The sequence below is a fragment of the Mauremys mutica genome, chromosome 1, assembly GCF_020497125.1.
Source record: "Mauremys mutica isolate MM-2020 ecotype Southern chromosome 1, ASM2049712v1, whole genome shotgun sequence".
Taxonomy (NCBI): domain Eukaryota; kingdom Metazoa; phylum Chordata; order Testudines; family Geoemydidae; genus Mauremys; species Mauremys mutica.
The window spans coordinates 93,892,232-93,911,277 of record NC_059072.1 but is presented as its reverse complement, the minus strand read 5'-3'; the positions used below and the strand labels follow the sequence as shown (position 1 = coordinate 93,911,277).

The window sequence follows — 19,046 nt, the reverse complement described above, 5'->3', positions numbered from 1 at the left end:
GTGTGGCTGAGCATACAGCACGTGTTCACAATTGTGTATAAAAGTGTAGTTGTGCATAAGCAGTGTGTGAAGCACACACTGGTACACGCAACTCTCTCTTTCTCTCTCCCCCACTCCTGCATTAATTTGTTAGCCAGGCAATAAACTCTGCATCGGGGTAGGCTTCTCCGCACCCTGTGCCTGGATTTCTTGCTATTCTGAGAATAGCAGCTTTAAGATAAATGCACCTTCCTTCCTCCCCTCCTCAAATGATGTCTGTCTTCTCCCCCCCTTCCCCCATCAGAGCAGAGGGAGGGAAGGAGAAGGGGAGTGTGGTGGTGGTGGGCAGGGCAAGGGAGCTCGTGCCAGCATTCACCAAGGCTGGTTAGATTGGAGATGGGGTTGTTTGTTCTGAAATGAGCCCTTTGTACTTTGTTGGAATCAGTGACCCAATCAGAAAGGGATGTGGCTGGAGGAGGAGGAGGAGGAGGTAGTGCTGAAGAAGACTGGTACAGCTGACATTAACTCCAGGGCAGGAAGGGGAGGGGAAGATAGTGAATTACCAACTGGCCCAGGAACCTGGGTAATTTCTCTGAATCAGTCCAGGTGCCTCAAAGGGCCTGTCTACATTTCAAGCTTCCTGAGGTCACTGCATGTGGGGGGGGAGGGAGGGGGATAGGTGAGCCCCTCAGCTCATCCCTGGCGCTATTCATCCTGCTGATAGGGTGCAGTCTCCAAATGGTTGGGGGCTCAGCAGGGTGCATTTAGCAATGAGAGGGTTAATCTGAAGTCAGGGAATATGGGGGAGGGGGTGTGTTCAATGCAGCTAGCTATGCAGGTGTGTGATAAATGTTTTCCATCCAGCATTCACTTTGGAGGCTGGTGGTACTGACAGAACTATTCAGCGTGGGGTGGGAAAGGAGTCCCCCACAGATGGGACCAGCAGGCAGTGCTGAGGAACCCTGACAGAACAGCATGGAGGGGTTGCACTGGACTCATGGGCAGCGTTCCAGGTTAGGGTTGTGGCGCATTGACAGAGAGCGGCATGAGAGTGCCTGTAGGAGAAGGTGTTGCAGGCCAGGACTGTGGTGCATTGGCAGAGTGTGTAGAGGCCCAGGACCAGAAGAGCAGTGGTCAACAGAGCTGTGATGGGCTCCCTCCCTATGGCAGAAGGAGATGGGTTTGTGTTTGAATTGTGGTGTAGTGATACACTCCTGAGAAAATAGAACTGGATTCTGACCCCCACCCCCACCCCCACCCCCACCCATTGGACTGGCCACAGCTCTCGGGAAGCCAGACCTTTACTCTACAGATTTAATCAGACTCCCTGATACCACTTTGCAGTGCTAACCCTTTGTTTCCCACAAGCCTTTCCTGAGAGCAACAGGTGCCTCTTTGTCTGAAACCCCCACCCCTACCACCCTGAAGCAAAGGGGACAATTTTGCCCAGACACTTGCCCAATTGAGTCCCCCCCCCCCAGGAGGCACAGCACTCTAGTCCTGGCTTTTCCTTTGATGTCTCCCCATTGAAGTATATAGCCTTGGGCAGGCAGAGGAAATCAGCATGAGGAGAATCAGTTTACCTGAGGGTGGAGAGGGGTTTGTTTTATCTGGGTAATGTACTAAACAGCCACCCCACCCCAGGGTGGGATCAGCCACTGATGCAGGCCTTCATGTTGAGGGAGCTGACTCTGCACACAAAGACACTCACCTTCTGTGATCAGCAGCATGGGGAGCCCAATTAACCAGTTGCTTTCTTACTTGGCTGGCTCTGGACTAAGGGGTACTCCACCCTGTATCTGTCTATATAGGATCTTCTGTGATACCCATCACTGTGGTATCTGAGCACCTTACTTCTTTCTACAGCAGCCCCCACCCCTAGCCTGGAAGGACAGCGCTTGTCATACTAGCTTTGGTTGGGGGTGGAGAGGAGTGACTGTCCGGGAGGGAAAGGTGATTGGGGAAGCACCCAGGTGTCCTTTGTAATAATCATCACAATACTTTGCACTTCTAGGGCCAGTTTCACCTCATGATCTCAAAGGGCTGTACACGCATTAACTAATTTAGCCTCAATAACTAAGATACTCACCTGCCTCTGATTAATTAAGGTAAATAAGTCCTGTGAGACAGTTTTGTTATCCCTATTTTACAACAGAGGAAACTGAGGCACAAAGAGTTAGTGACTTGCCTAAAGTCTCTCACACATAGTGTTGGTAGCAGACTGAGGAATAAAACTCACTGGTCCTGATTGCTTCCTCATGAATGGTTTCATCAGTGGCCCAGAGGATATTTGCTGCTGTGTTGATTCTGAACTGTTTTGCCAGATCAAGATTCCATACACCTCCCCTCCCTATGGCCTGCCCTCACCTGTCACCAGATCTGTTCCCCCATATTGGCTTCCCCATCAGTGCTATACTTTCTAAGTATGTAAATCCCTACAGGCTAGGCCAGGACTAGGGTTGGAATCAGAACCCTGAATGTATTTGGGGCTGCGGTGTAACTTTCATTAGACTTTCTTTTCATAATGCCAGTTTTGTAAACCTCAGCAAGAAAACTTGAGCTGCACAGATGCAAATTAGACATGCTTCAGAAACCCTCTTGCTTCTGTGAAACCTTGTGCTGACTCTAGCCACATTCTGATATCTTGTTGTGGCATTAAAGATATTGGAATTGAGCTGCAAATGAGAGACAGCAGGCCTGAGAGAGAAGAATGAAAAGGAGACCCTTCTTTGGATGCTGGTCCCTTTGAGAGAGGAGCCGAAGGTATGCTGCATAGTTCAGAGGCAGAAGAGAGGGTTAGGGCAGTGCTTTTTGTTTCTCTCCCACCACCACCAACAGTGAGGCATCCAGCTGGGCAGCAGGTGAGAGGAAGTAGTTCATAGAGACTGAGTATTTTGGGGTGGAGAAATCTTGGATCCTCTGGGAGTTTGGGTTCCAGGAAGGGCAGTTCTTTGGAGGGAGGCTGAGCATAGTATTTGTGGTAATGACAGCATGCTTGGTGCTGCATAGAGTAAGAGGAGACCCAGATCCTGCTCTCAAGGAGCTCACAGTGGGAAAGAATGAAAACATTGAGGGTGTCAGGCATCTAATCCTTCCCTTTTAGGATATGCCTTGATACCTGTGTGCCTTGAAGAGAACATTATGGATCATGCTTGGTTATTTAATGACCCTATTGCTTGAGAGACCGTTTCCCCAGGATGTATGCATTTGTGTAAGGTGGGGATTTGCTACGGGGAGGGGAGTAGAAGACACACCTCCTGCCTTCAGACAGTCCTCCCCAGTCTCTCTCTCTCTCTGCATGCTGCTCTGCCTCCCCATTTCCTTCTGGGTCCCTACTCCATTGCCTCCAGTCTGAATATGCCCAGCTGACCCCTTCATGTTCCAATTGCCTCCTCCCTGCGCCAGGGCCAAACAAACTGGGACTTCCTGCTAACTCTCCTACTGCTTAGTGCAGGTTTGCAGATAAGGAAAAGAGATGCCATCACACCTGGCTCCAAGGAGACGCTATCTGCTCCCTAAACCCCAGGCATTAATATTGAGATTCTCTGAGCATTTTGGGGATGGGAAGAAGCTTGCCACCTCTGCCATCCTCTTGTTATTTGCTGCATGCATGACTGCAGATTTGTCTGTGCATGCTCAGCTACATACTATCCATACGCAGAAGTGTGGTCTTGAATCCTTGTCTAACAGCAGTTTCTGGAGCTATGAGTGACCGCACCTGCATTCAGCATGGCCCGGGGAATGATGGGATTGCTTTTGCATAATTTAACAGCCTTCTGAATAATTGGTAGTGCAGTTGTGCTGTGGAACGGTCTTCTAGTTTCCTGTAAGTGCTGGACATAGCTTCTATCCAGCACAGGAAATTATCGCTCAATGATGAGGAAGCGCGTGGCTTTTTTCTCTGACTGTGCATGTATTCCTGTCTGTCACTGCAACAGCAAAAACATTGAAAGAACTCTCCAGCAGAGCACATCCAGGACTCCTATCCTAGCTCAGGCATGCTGTGCTGCAAAGCATTCTGGGGACAAGGGATGGGGTGGGAGGCCCCATTGTTGGAGCAGTGTGTATGTAATAGCAGAGCAGGATGAAGCTTGGGATAGGATATAGAGAGACTAAATTCCTTCTTACCCTTAGCAGAGGGAGGTTGCCCTAGGCCAGATTTGGGGTCCAATTGTGGGGGGAAGCAAGAGTGACCATCTTAAAAATTCTGATTGCTAGTCCAAGGCCAGGGTATGAATAAGTTCACCATCCTGAAAGCAGTTGTTGGCCCACCAGAGTGTTTCCTGCCTTGGCAGTTCATAAAATCGTAGGACTGGAAAGGACCTTCAGAGATCTTCTAGTCCAGTTCCCTGCACTCGTGGCAGGACTAAGTATTATCTAGACCATCCCTGACAGGTGTTTGGAGATTTTTAAGAGCAAGTTAGACAATGATGGAGGTTCCACAACCTCCCTAGGCAGTTTACCTTCATGATACAGCAGACTTTAGATTCATGTCTCTCTCTCTCTCTCTCTCTCTCTCATAGAATCTAAGGGTACGTCCATACTACCCACCGGATCGGCGGGTAGCAATCGACTTCTCGGAGTTCGATATATCGCGTCTCATCTAGACGCGATATATCGAACTCCGAACCCACTCCCGTCAACTCCGGAACTCCACCACCGCGAACGGCGGTGGTGGAGTCGACGGGGGAGCCGCGGACTTCGATCCCACGCCGTGAGGACGGGTAAGTAGTTCGAACTAAGGTAGTTCGACTTTAGCTACGCTATTCGCGTAGCTGAAGTTGCGTACCTTAGTTCGACACCCCCCCCCCCCCCCCCCCCAGTGTAGACCAGGCCTAAGTTGGTGACACATAATATCTTTTACTGGACCTCACTCACTTTGTGTCTCTAATATTCTGGGACCAACACAGCAAACCACACAGGTAGCGTCTGAAAGTTCAGGGTTGCTCAGTGGCCAGTATGAAATGACTTGGGGACATATCAGTCATGTTCCCAGTGAACAGGAGCCCACATCACAAATATCACCATTTCAGCTACTTGGCGGGGGACCCACTCATGGGCCATGGCAGCAGAATTACCTTCTTACCCCTGCAGGTGGCCACCCCAGTATAGGACAAGGCACACTAGCTAGGCCAGAGGTGGGCAAACTACGGCCTGTGGGTCACATCCAGCCCGCAGGACCCTCCTGCCTGGCCCCTGAGCTCCTGGCCTGGGAGGCTAGCCCCTGGCCTCTCCCCCACTGTTCCCCCTCCCCTAAAGCCTCAGCTCACTATGCCGATGGTGTAATGCTCTGGATGGCCGGGCAGCAAGCTCCTGGAGCAGCACAGCTGCAGAGCCCGGCCTGACCTGGTGCTCTGTGCTGTGCAGTGCGTGGTTGGCTCCAGCCTGGTGGCGCGGCTGTAGCGCCGCCAGCCACCGGTGCGCCAAGCAGCATGGTAAGGGGGCAAGTAGGGGGGTTGGATAGAGGGCAGGAGAGTTCAGGGTGGTGGTCAGGGGGCGGGGCTGTGGATAGGGGGCGGGGTGGTCAGAGGGTGAGGAATGGGTTGAATGGGGCAGGAGCGGCTCCAGGCCCCAGCACGCCAAGCGCGTGCTTGGGGCGGCATGCCGCGGGGGGCGCTCTGCTGGTCACCGGGAAGGCGGCAGGCAGGTAGCCTTCAGCGGCATGCCTGCGGAGGGTCCGCCGGTCCCCCGGCTTCGGTGGAGCCGCGGGACCGGCGACCAGCAGAGCACCCCCTGCAGCATGCCGCCGTGCTTGGGGCGGCGAAATGTCTAGAGCTGCCCCTGAATGGGGGCAGTCAGGAATGATAGGAGGGGTTGGATGGGGTGGCAGGGGGCAGTCAGGGGACAGGGAGAAGGGGTGGTTGGATTGGGCAGGGGTCCTGGGGGGGCCATCAGGGAAGAGGGGGGTTTAGATGCGCCAGGAGTTCAGGGGGGCCATCAGGGGGCCAGAAGGAGGGGGGGTGGATAGAAGGTGAGGGCCGGGCCACGCCCTCCTCCCCTAACCGGCCCACCATACAATTTCCGAAACCCGATGCGGCCCTCAGGCCAAAAAGTTTGCCCGCCCCTGAGCTAGACAATGTGAATGGAGATTGCACTGCTTGTGCTCTACCGAGAGGGGACTTCAGTTTCCAAGGATGTCAAGCAGTTGTTATTCAGCAGTCGTACAAACTCGCGTGCGCACACACACTTCATTACCCTCCTGGGTTTGGTTTTCTTCTTCCTCCACTTCATTTCTGCCAGGTCTTCGGTAGCTGAGATCTCACAAATGGCTGGAGTTAGAGATGAACTTGTTTGTAGCATTTAAAAGCTGACGGGGGGGAGAAGGAGGAACCAAGCCGGTCATCAGAAATATAGAATTGTAAAGGTCCGATAGCTCCAGTCCATCAGGGCTAGCTACACATGTAGTACTGAGGATGAAAGCTGGCCTCTATGTTCTTCAGCTGCGTTGGGTTAGTTTGTAGCTTTGGTGATTTGTGAGAGATCACACAAACTCTGCTGGTCCTTTGGTCTGGCAGTGCCTCTCTTTTTCCTTCCTCTTCACACTGGTCCAGGACTCAGTATAGAAATTCAGAATTATGGACTAGAGTGAGTTTCATCCCATGCAGGGAAAGTCCATGATACAAATCCCTTGGGGAGCAAGGGGTTTTCCGGAGCAAGGCTTAGGGAGAAGAGAAACGAAGCCCAGCCCTGTATGGAGACTGAGCGGGCTTTTGATGCTTGGCTCAGGAAGAGATAGTTTCTAAAGCTCCCAGTTCCCCTGAAAGAGCTTTTGGGTGGGGCAAAGGGGCAACTTTACTCCGGTTGCATTGTCCTGGGGCCTCAAGCTGGTCTCTCACCCCGCATTGGCACAGCAGACTTTAGAGTTTAGCAGGATGTCCCTCACCTCTCCAGGAGCACTGGTGCTAGTGACATGCGGGTTTGGTTTTAGGAGAAAAGGAGCATGATGTTGTAACACCAATTGCACGAATTCCTCTCCAGTCTGGATTTTGGGACCAGTCAACTTGGTAGAGGTGAGTGGGTTTCACTAACTAAAAAACAGGATCCTGCTTATTTGGAGGAGTGCTTATGGGGCACTCCTTATACTGGAAAACTGCCCCTTTTCAGGATATCATATGCCTATCACCAGTGTGGATCAGCTACTGGAGATCTGCTCAATATGGACCTTATTTCTAGGGGTGTGGCACTGCAACCCAAAGGCTTGGTAAGCAGGGGCCTTGTCAATAAGAAATGCCTGTAAACCAGAGCTAGACTAGATCTGCAGAGCCCATGACACTCTCTGACCTAGCCTTCATTTGTTATTCTAGTGCCAGCCTGGGACATTTCAAGATAAGATACCAAGGAGCTCTTCCTACTGTATTTCTTTCCAAAAGTAATAAGTGAAATTACATAATAGTGGGGCTGGGATTACATTGTCAGGGTTTTGCTTAAACCCTGAAAGGGGAAATGGAGAACAAAGGAAGAAAGGAAAAATAAATAAGGCCTGTTCTTGGTCCAAGTAAAATTCCCATGAACACACACAACCCTTTTTGGAAGGAATAGCACTCCCTGTGCTGGAGGTAGCTTCTGAAAAAAGAAAGAGAGAGGGGCAGAGGGGGGCTTGAGAGAGAGACTGACAGAACCCTAGAGGAAATGTCTCAGCATGGAGTCAGGTTTCTCTCTTTCCCGTGAATAGGGGGGTAATGCTTTTTGCATCAGATTGGCTGATTGCTAGATATTCACAGCAGAGGAGGGGGATCTGTAGGCTGCCAAACAGGACCCCTGAGGACTGAGAGAGAGAGAGAGAGAAAGGAGGAGGAGGCAGCTGGGAAATTTATTCCAAGCAGTAATAGATTGGCTACTGTGGGAAAGTGAGCATGCTGCCAAGTCTCAAGTGGGGCAGTGATGGACAGGGACTGGGGATGGAGGCCCAGCCTCTCCTTTCCTTGGCTGCTCTAATCCCACCAGTATTCCTTTTTATTTCCTGGCCTCTCTTGATTGTATGTAGGTATGTATGTATTTGAATTGTCTTAGGGCTTGGCTACACTTACAAATTTGCAGCGCTGCAGCAGGGTGTGAAAACACACCCTCTGCAGCGCTGCAAATTGCGGCGCTACAAAGTGCCAGTGTAGTCAAAGCCCCAGCGCTGGGAGCCGCGCTCCCAGCGCTGTCCGTTATTCCCCACAGGGAAGTGGAGTACGGACAGCGCTGGGAGAATTTTCTCCCAGCGCTGGTGCTTTGATTACACTTAGCGCTTCAAAGCGCTGCCGCGGCAGCGCTGCCGCGGCAGCGCTTTGAAATGCAAGTGTAGCCAAAGCCATAGAGGTTTATTATCTCCCTCCTTAGAGATCCTTTATCTCATAGATGAAAAAAGCAACTGACAGCTCCTCCAAAAAACCATGGCAGCTGGAGACAATCCTGCTTCTCTCTGTCTAGGTTTCCATTCTATGCCCATCACCCTGGTATCTGAACTGCTGCTTCAAGTATGTGTCAGTATGGATTCCATACTGTGCCTCCTGTGCATGAGAGCGGAGTTGTTTTGAATGGCAGTGTCCATTGGGAGCCCTATGCCTACTCTTGCTCCCATGTGAGGGCCTAAAGGTCATAGTAGCTGCAACCCTCCCTCAATTACCTCTTAGCGCCCGTGGCAATGAGATGCAACCTGGACTGTCCAACCTGCTACTGTTCCTTGAGCTTCAAACGTAACCTTTTTCTGAAGAAATCGCTCATCAATTTCTCATTATTAAGTTATTCACTACTTTTCCTTGGATGTTCCACCAAAAAAAAAAAAAAAAAAGGATGGAGCAGAGGAGCCCCCTTATCCCCCCACCGCCTGTATGTCTCCCCCACCCACCCTCCGCAGCAGGGTCAAGGCACTTCACACTAGTCACTGGCATGGCGGACTCTAAACCCACAAGGTTTAAATGCCATCCATTGTGTGACAGTCTTATGCCTGGAATTGATGGGCACGGTAGATGTCTGTTCTGCCTGGTAGAAGGACATAACCCCAGTAATTGCTCTGTCTGCTGCTCCTTCTCATCTCACACCCCAAAACTGTGAGAAATATGGCTTAAATGACATCTCAGAATAATCCATGAAGATTGTGTCTGATCCTAGAAAAGACATCCTCCAAACTGGAGTCGAGGAGGCTATTTACAGCATGTTCCCCAGTAAATGGCCACCATACCTCTAGTTCCAGCAGGAGGAAGAAATGCTGCTGGTACTGGTGCCAGGATCCTGGGTGGTGATCACCCTGGTACTATTGGTACTGACAGCCTCTGTGCTGAGTGCATTGGCCTGACTCTGGAGCAAGGAGACCTGGAACATGCACTATCCTCTCCAAGCACTGAGGGACAGACCCCCCCTGTGTGTGAACACGGTTCAGAGTGTGCAGTGTCCATACCCCACAAGGAGAACCTGAAGCAATTCTCCAAAGGCAAGTCCTCCAAATCCTCATAGCCAAAGGACAGGAGCAAGGCACTGGCTGCAAAAAAGACTTGGGAGACCACAGGACCAGCACCAATGTTGATACTAAGACCAGCCCTGGTACCAGTGCCAACCATTAACCCCTCCCTCATACCAAGATACAACTTTGAGGAGCTGCTTTCACCCCTCTTGTCGGCACCAGAACCAACACTGGCACTGGCAGAATCATCACCAAACCCACAACTATTGGTACCCCTGTTCCTGGAGATGAACTTCTCCTCGCTATCTCCAAGCCAGTCCTTCTTCCCAACTGCAAGCAGGGAACCCTCTCTGTTAGACCAGAGTGGTACGTAAGGAGAGGTCTGGAGGTGCCCTGTACTGGGCCCTATGTGTGACTGGCAGTGGATGGGCCAACCACAGTCTAGCCAATACCTGTATAATTTACCATTGTGGACTTACTGGACCTACTGGGCTCACCTTCCTACAGATCTCAGAGTGGAGCCCCATTGGAGGTGCCAGGGAAAGGAGGGAGGTTTATATTACCATTGGCATCAATGGCTAGTATCCCCCCACACCAGAATCAGATGAGCCCCCTTGTGAGGGAGTGGAGGTGACTCCAGAAATTCCCCTCCCCACCTACAGGCTCCTTCTCCTTTCTGGATGAGGCCATTGTCTTGGCCCCAACACTGGCCATCGATGACTTCAGAGCCTTCCAAGACCTGCTTTCAAGAATAGCTGAAACCTTGGACAGCGAGACAGCAGTGAGCCAAGAAAAATATGCACAAGCAGCTCAATGTCCTCAGTGCTAACAAGAATTGCCCTACTGATCAATGAGGCATATTGGACCATGGCACACCCCAGCCTCATTCCTGACTGCTTCAAAGTGAGTAGAACAGTGCTATCAAGTCCTCCCAAGGGCTTCTAATATTTTTATGTGCACCCGACACTGCTGTCACTCGTGGTATCTGCAGCCCAGGAAAAGACCAGGGCTACTAAGGGGACTCCAAAAGATGATAATCCCAAAACATTGGACCTTTTTGGCTCAAAGTCTTACTCACCGGCCTCCCTCCAATTCTGCACCATAGAAGCAGGACCTGTTTGAGGAACACAGTTTTTTGATGTGGGAGAGGGTGACCCCTTCCTATAAGATTCTTCCAGGACTGGAGAGAGGACCTAAGAGATGGGATCAAACGGGGAGGGGGGGCACAGATGAAAGTGAAAACAGGGCTACAAGTAGCAATGGAAAAGTCTGATATCACTGCTCGATCCATGACTATGGCAGTCACAATGCACCGGTCCTCCTGATTACAGGCATCTGTGATTCTAATAGAAGTACAGGCAACAATAGAGGACCTACCCTTTGAGGACATGGAGCTCTTCAGCAGCTGAATGGACAGGGAACAGAACGCCTTAAGGATCTACACTCCAATGCTGTACCACAAGCACGTCTGGTACTAGTCCCTGCAAAGACAAAAGACAACTATCTTATTCCCACAGTTGCCAACTGGACTAGCCATCCAGAAACTAGCCATGTTATACCAGGAGGTACATGTCACCCTCCTCCTCCTCCATCCCACCCCTGGCTCCCTCTCAGAGGCAGCAGATTTAATGGGGGTGTTGAGAGCAATGCTAAAACATCTCAGGGCTTACCTTTGGGAATCACCTTGCCCCTTCCACTGGGCATGGTCAGCGATTACATTGACATATGGGTGCCGGACACTGGCGTATTGAAAACTGTGTAAAAATTACAAGTTGTCACTTTAAAAGATTTTCCTGGTCCTGCTCGCAGGCTATGGGGCTTTATAGGGAAACGTGCAATCGGAGTGGGTCTGCAGAGAGTCAGTCAAGAGTGAGGTGGGGTGAGTTGTGCCTCTCTACTTTAGGGAGCGGGGTTCTTGTGTGTTGTTCTGAATTCTAAGTAATAAAGTAGTGACAGGTTTCAGAGTAGCAGCCGTGTTAGTCTGTATCCGCAAAAAAGAACAGGAGTACTTGTGGCACCTTAGAGACTAACAAATTTATTTGAGCATGAGCTTTCGTGAGCTACAGCCCACTTCATCAGATGCATAGAATGGAAGTAGTAATAAAGTAGTGTTACACTACAACCTTCCAGCAACAGTACTTGTGTTTTTATCTAACTTCTCTGTGTGTATGCCGTGAACATAACAGACATCACCACCTATGGTTACGCTATCCAATTCCTTTCCTTACCTCCTCCCCTCCCCGCTTCCCTGTCCCTCTTCAAGGATTGTTCTCACAAGAGCCATCATAAAACAAAATGACCTTGTTGCTCCAGGTAGGAGCTATGGAAGAGGTTCCTCAGGAGAACAAAGAAAGAGGTTTCTGCTCCTGATATGTCCTTATCCTAAAGGAGACATGGGGCCTTTGTCCTATCCTAGACCAGAGGAGACTGAACAAATACATAGAGTAGCTTAGAGGCAGGGTTGCCTCCATCATTCCATTGCTTCAGGCTCAGGACTGGTTTGTGGCTCTTGACTCTTACAGGATGAATACTTCCAAATAGCCATCCATCTAGGCCGCCAGAAGTACCGGAGATTTACAGTAGATCCAAATTATTACCAGTACCTTTCGGACACTCTACGGCACTGAGAGTCTTTATGACATAGCCGTTCTTGTTTCTCACTGAGTCATCCAATAACCCCTTTGCTCTGCCTGCTATACCATTCTCGACTGTCCATTTCTCTGCTTCTCTCAGAATCAATGTTTTGCCTTCCATGCAGCACCTTCTGCCTGGAATGCCATCCACTGCTCTGTAAAGCCACTGCCCTTTTCTCTTCCATATCCCAGCTTGAGACCCACTTCCTCCAGGATGCCCACAGGAAGTGAGCTAGCTAACGTCAGGGTCATTTGAGAATTGGTGATGTTTATTTAGCCCACAATCTTTAAAAATGGCCCCTGATTTTGAGTACCTCAGTTAGCGGGTGTCCAACTTGTGATCCCTCAGGCTGATTTTTCAGAGCACCCGTAGCTCACGTGGACCTCAACTGGAGTTGTGGGTGCTCAACACCTCTCAAAATCAGGCCCTAGGTAGCTGTAAAAGAATTGGGAACTATCAAAACCCAGGTTTTTCTCTTGCTGAGTCAGCTGACCCCTTTGGTTAGTTCTCTCTGAGCTTTCTCATGGAAGGCAGGGAAGTGGTTTCCAGCAGGGTTAGTTGTTTTATTTTAAGCCTTCTAAATAAGACAATCAAAATATTGCAGGCTCTTCTCTGAGTCTGTGCAGACCAAGTAGTCCCTTCCCCAAGTCTGTCCCTCACATCAGTAACCAAAATTTCCTGGCTCTTTCCTCAGAGCCTCAGCAATCAAGGACTTCACACAGTCTCCCTCCTGCCTGTTTGATTTCTGGAGCAATCCTTCTCTGCTGTAGCTCTAGTCCTAATGGTCCATGAGGTGCCTCAGGTCTCTGGAGGAAAGGGTCAGCTAATTAAGTTCCATCTCTCCCTCAGGTGCAGTGGGTGTGGCTAATCAGTCAGCTGCAGTCCTCTGACCCCAGGGGAATGGCATCCTTGATACCTTCACAGTATCTCAAGTTGGCCATCCCAAAACAGAAGCACCCCAAATCAGCAGCCATTTCTGAACACATTGTCTTTGTTTTAAAGACACGAGGTATCTCTTCTCCCTGTATATTTTGCCCTGCTCCTGCACCCTTTGTATGTGGCTTGCCATGTCAGACTGTAAGTGTTATGTCCTAGGGGCAGCCGGTGTAGGAAGCAATCACTTGAGGCCAGAGAGCAGACAGCTAACCAAAACCTCCATTTTATTTACAGAAACAGAGAGCTCACTCAGCCGGTTGAAACCGGCTGAGCTATCCCTTAATAGTCTAACTCAGTTGCCATAGTAACAAAACCCATGACAACCAAATACACAACATATTCCTCCCCCCCAATAAGAACATCCCCTAAATAAAACACACACTAAACTAGAGAAGGAGGGTAGACTGCCTCCATTCCCGGCTAAACCCTGGGGATTATTTTGCCCCATAACCGTGGGTTCGCCCTAACTAAAGATCCAGCCGATGAGGAGGCCTTCTGTCTCTAGGTGGATTACGGCGAATTTCTGGTGTTGTTGCACCCGAAAGTACTAGGGGCTCAGGGTCCGCAGCACGAATAGGTGAGAAGGTGGTATCAGCTCGTGCTGGGCAAAGGGGTATCTCAGCTGGCGGCAGTAATGGAGGAGAACAGTCAGGAACAGGTGACTCATGATTCGGTGTCTCACCAGGAGGGGTGAAGTCAGACCCCTCAACTGCAGATGGGTCCTGAAGACTGGCATGACCTGGCAACAGCTGATCTACATGTCGCCGCCAGGTAAGATTCTCTGCAGTCCGGACGGTATAGGAAACAGGTCCTGTTTGAGTGATGACTGTGGCCGGGACCCATTTAGCTCTGGAAGTATAATTCCGAGCCAAAACTGGCTGCCCTGGGCTAAAGGTTCGGTCTTTTGCTCTGGGTGCCCGTCTGATTACTTGATATTGCTGCTGATGTTGCACAGTTTGTCTGGGTTCAGAAGGTTTCAGCAGATCAAAGCAAGTGCGCAGCTGTCGTCCCATCATTAGAAAGGCTGGGGAAGCCTGGGTCGTAGCATGAGGTGTGTTTCTATAGGAAAGTAAGAAGGTATCCAGACGCTTTTGAATGGAGTGTTGTCCCTTTGCTGATTTCAAAGCGTTTTTCATTGTCTGCACAAATCTTTCAGCTAATCCGTTGGTGGACGGATGATACGGTGCTGGCGTGATGTGGTGTATCCCATTTGCCTTCATAAAATTTTGAAACTCCTGAGAGACGAACTGCGGTCCGTTGTCGCTCACAAGTTGTTCTGGCAGACCAAAACGACTAAAGAGTCCTCGTAGTTTTTGGATAGTACTCTCTGCAGTAGTGGACTGCATTATAGAGACTTCTGGCCATTTAGAATGGGCATCTACTGCCACCAAGAACATGCTTCCTTCAAGGGGGCCAGCAAAGTCAACGTGAATACGTTGCCACGGGTTTTCAGGCCAGTCCCATGGGTGTAGGGGTGCCCACTGGGGTGCATTTCTTACACTCTGACATGACATACAAGCTTTTGCCTTCTCTTCAATAGCACTGTCCAATCTAGGCCACCAAAAATAGCTTTGTGCAATTTCCTTCATGCGCACTATTCCACAGTGACCGGAATGTAGCTGTTCTAACATCTGTGATCTCAGGGGTGGTGGAATAATGACACGCCTCCCCCACAACAAACAACCAGATTGGACCGATAACTCCGTCCGCCTGGACTTGTAGGGAACAAGGTCGGGTGAGACCGGAGAGGTTTGTCGAGATTTTCCATGCATCACCAGGTCCATAACTTGGGATAATACTGGGTCAACGCGGGTTGCCTTCTTTATCTGAGTAGCAGTGATGGGTGTATTCTCTACCTGTTCAAAGTAGAAGATTTCCTTTTGGGCACTATCTTGATGTTTGACCGGTAAAGGCAACCTTGAGAGGCCATCTGCATTGCCATGCAGAGTGGATTTCCGATATTTGATTTCATATGTGTTTGCTGAAAGTATCAATGCCCAACGTTGCATACGACTAGCAGCTAATGGGGGAATGCCTGTGTAGGGTCCAAAAATTGATGTCAGAGGTCGATGGTCTGTAAGAAGAGTAAACTTTCGCCCAAACAGGTACTGATGAAACTTCCTAATTCCAAAAACAATTCCTAATGCCTCACGTTCGATTTGGGCGTAGTTAGTTTCTGCTTTGCTTAGAGTGCGTGAAGCAAAAGCAATAGGTCTTTCTTCTCCCGAAGGCATAATGTGTGACACGACCGCTCCCACTCCATAAGGGGAAGCATCGCAGGCCAATTGCAGGGGTAAGGATGGATCAAAGTGTGTTAGAACTTCAGAATTTAACAATGCATCCTTAGCTTTGTTAAATGCAACATCACAGGCTTCAGTCCACTTCCAGGCCTTGTTCTGCCCAAGGAGCTCATGAAGTGGTTTTAGCAGTGTGGCTAACTGTGAGATGAACTTTCTAGGACTACTGAACTATTATGGAAATGAGCGTAGCTGGCTTACATTTCGAGGTGGGGGAGCCTCCACAATAGCTTTAACTTTTGCAGGGGCCTTATGAAGACCTGCAGAATCGATGATGTGTCCCAAATATTCAACAGAGGGCTTGAAGAATTCACACTTGTCTTTGCGAACTCGTAGGCCATACTCTTCCAGTCTTTGTAGGGTAGCCTCTAAATTCTTTAAGTGATCCTCTTCATTTCTTCCAGTGACCAGGATATCATCCAGATAGCACTGAACTCCTGACAAGCCACACAAGATCTGGTCCATAGCCCTCTGGAACAGGGCGGGAGCCGATGTGATTCCGAAGGGTAGGCGACAGTATCGATAAAGCCCCTTATGAGTCACAATAGTCAACAGCTCTTGGGACTTTTCATCGACGTGCATCTGTAAATATGCTTGACTCAGATCAATCTTACTGAACTTTTGTCCCCCAGCCAGGCCTGCGAAGAGGTCATCGATGCGGGGAAGCGGGTATTGCTCTGCACACAACACTGGGTTGACAGTGACTTTAAAATCACCGCAAATCCGGAGAGAGCCATCTTTCTTCACTATTGGAACGATAGGAGTGGCCCATGAGCTATGGGTAACTGGTATTAGGACTCCATTGGTGACCAGGCGCTCCAGGTCTGCTTCAACTTTTGGCCTGATGGCATATGGCACAGTTCGGGCTTTCAGATATTTTGGTGGACTGCCAGGTTTAATGTTCAATGTCACAGTGATTCCCTTCATACTTCCCAAATCATCTCCAAAAACAGCAGCATGTTTCCTTAGTATAGGGGTTAGACTGGTTTCTTCTTTAGTCATCCGGTGCACTTCTGCCCAGTTCAGCTGAATCTTCCCAAGCCAAGACCTACCCATTAAGGCTGGGTAGTCACCTCTCACCACAAACAGTGGCAATTTAGCCGCCTGTCCATTGAGCTCCACCTTAACATCAATAGTGCCCAACATGGGCACAGCTTCACCTGTATACGTCTTCAGAACAGTTTTTGTTGCCTTAAGCGGAAGATGCTGTAGCTTTTCCTTATACACAGTCTCAGGAACCAGCGAGACAGCTGCACCGGTGTCTAGTTCCATGCGTATAGGTTTGCCCTCCAATAAGGGGGTTACCCAGTATTCATGTGAGCCCGCTGCCAAAGACAAAACATGCAGTGGCACTTCCTCTTGTGAGGAGGTGTCACCTTGATCATCCTGGGTCTGCTCTAGGGTATGCAAGGTTCCTCTTTTTGTCGGCCAGACCACAGGCCTCTTTTTCTTTTGTTTACAGGCATACTCAATGTGTCCCTTTTTGCCACAGTGTCGACACACCAGGTCCTTACACCAGCATTCTGATGCCTGGTGACCCAGCTTACCACAGCGGTAACATTCTTGACTCTGCACCGTTTTGTGGGTCAGTTCTTGTGACACTTTTTGCACCCTAGGGGGTGCACCGATGTATTGTGCCTCCCTTGTAGCCAGTTCCATGGAGACAGCAATGTCAACAGCCTTCTGTAATGTAACCTGAGCCTCTGTCAGTAGGCGCTTCCGTATAGCTTCACTGCAGAGGCCACACAGAAACCTGTCACGCAGGGCATCATTTAACATCTCCTTAAATTCACAGTGTTCTGCTAGCTTTTTTAAAATGGCTACAAATTGTACAACTGTTTCATCTTCCTTTTGGTCTCTTTTGTGGAACCTATATCTTTCAACAATTACCAGTGGTTTTGGGGAGAAATGAGACCCCAGGATTTCCACAATGTCACTGTAAGATTTAGTCTCAGGCTTAACAGGGTGTAGTAAGCTGCGTAGCAGAGAGTAGGTTTTAGCCCCTACAACAGTTAAGAATATTGGCACCTTCTTCGCTTCTGTAATGTCATTTGCAATACCAAAAAGCTCAAAACGCTCAGTATACACATGCCACTGCTCTGTATTCTCATCAAAAGGCTCCAGGGGCCTGGTCAGAGTAGCCATGATTTTTAGTTTCACTTTCACAGTCAGTGCAAACAAGCAGCTTTTTTTCTTTGTTTGGTCTTTACCTTGACTTCTACTTCCTTCTGTTACTGGAGCAGCACCAGAATCCCACCCTCGTCGCCAGTGTTATGTCCTAGGGGCAGCCGGTGTAGGAAGCAATCACTTGAGGCCAGAGAGCAGACAGCTAACCAAAACCTCCATTTTATTTACAGAAACAGAGAGCTCACTCAGCCGGTTGAAACCGGCTGAGCTATCCCTTAATAGTCTAACTCAGTTGCCATAGTAACAAAACCCATGACAACCAAATACACAACAGTAAGGTCTTCCGAGAGGTGTGTTTGAACACTGCCTAGCACACTGTGTATAGTCCCAGAATACCAGGTGTTAAAGTCAGGGGGAGTGTGTAGAAGTGCTGCTCCCCTTCCTTTGCTAAAAGCAGAGGGACAGGTCCTGGGAAGTCAGTGAGTTCCCCCTCCTCTTGTCTCTTCACTGGCTGGGGAAATGAGCATAGGGGCTAGAACTAGGGGTGCTGTCACACTCCCTGGCTTGAAGTGGTTTCCATCATATAGAGGGCTGCAGTTTAGTTCAGTGGCTCTCAGCACCCCCACTATACAATTGTTTTAGCACCCCTGGAAATGAGAACTCATCAGGTGAAAGAATCTGTAGTGGGAGCAGCTGGTGCTGGGTTTATGGCCTGGGACTCTGAGCCCTCCCACCAGCAGGTGGAGCAGCACCAGCACACAATGGGAGGGGAGTCATCCAAGATGTGAGTCACCAATCTGCTTCACTCCTCCTCCACAGGATGATCCTTCTCCTTGCTGGTTCCTTGTTCCCTGCAGATGGAGTGGCGGGGAGGGAAAGTCTGCCACCTTCAGCCCTCCCTCCCCTGGAGAGAAGAAAAGGAGATGCTGCCGCTTCCCTTCCCTAGCCAGAATCCAGGGGAAACAAAATGGGCCTGCCCATTCCCGCACAATCCCCCAAGGGTGGTTAGGAGCACGTCAGTTCAGCACACCTGCATGCACACACACACACTTTGGGCTGCCTTGGGCCCGTTTGGGGCTGTGGACTCCTTCCAGCTACCTTTATTCAGTTGTCCCCATTCTTTTCTGTACCTTGTCTCATCACCCATTAGGATGCAGTGGTACTTCACTACATGCTACCAGCACTTGTCCCAACATAAAAACAAAGTGGCATGCTTCTCCTTTTGTTGATCTACTTTAACCACTGTGGAAGACACATAATAAGTAACTATAATAATAATTTTTAATTGGAAACCAGGGCCGGGTGTCTTTGCTTTTTCCCCACGTGATGTCGTCATCTTCTGTGGCATAATAACCATCCTCATGGGAACTGGATGTCATGAGCAGACAGTGACTTGGGTTGAGGGAGCCCATTCCAGGTGGTCATTCAGACTCTTTTTCCAGGACTTCAGGGGTTGGTAGAGGGAGAGGTAGAAGGTGGGAAGATGGAATTAGAATACTGGCTTCTTGCCCTTGGGTGATCAGAGAGAACCAAGCAAGGAAACTAAGGTTAGTTTGGGGAGAGGTGAGGAGTTATACAGGAGCACAGGGAATCTGCTTACACCTGTGTCTTATATGCTTCTCTCTGCCAATTAAGACCCAAGTGTCTAATCCACACTTCCCCTATCTGTAAGGGGAAAGCAACTGTGGATG

General features: G+C 49.7%; 1 protein-coding gene across 24 annotated transcripts in view; it reads left to right on the top strand.

The window, feature by feature from the left end:
* Positions 1-19,046, top strand: part of MGAT3 (beta-1,4-mannosyl-glycoprotein 4-beta-N-acetylglucosaminyltransferase) — a 68,685-nt gene that overhangs the window by 28,911 nt on the left and 20,728 nt on the right. For 2 of the 24 annotated variants that reach the window (XM_044984867.1, XM_044984884.1), the window contains exon 1: positions 18,666-18,902. The exons of 11 other annotated variants lie outside the window; for them this stretch is intronic. Coding sequence is in view for 2 of the 13 variants with exons in the window: in XM_044984836.1 (XP_044840771.1) it covers positions 955-992 (38 nt within the window). In the remaining 11 variants the exon portion in view is untranslated. Of the gene's footprint in view, positions 1-795; positions 993-1,030; positions 1,160-2,719; positions 2,841-6,907; positions 6,990-13,677; positions 13,703-14,661; positions 14,681-18,665; positions 18,903-19,046 lie in introns of those variants that run through there. 11 more of the 24 variants (XM_044984765.1, XM_044984780.1, XM_044984808.1 and 8 more) reach the window with 10 other exon arrangements.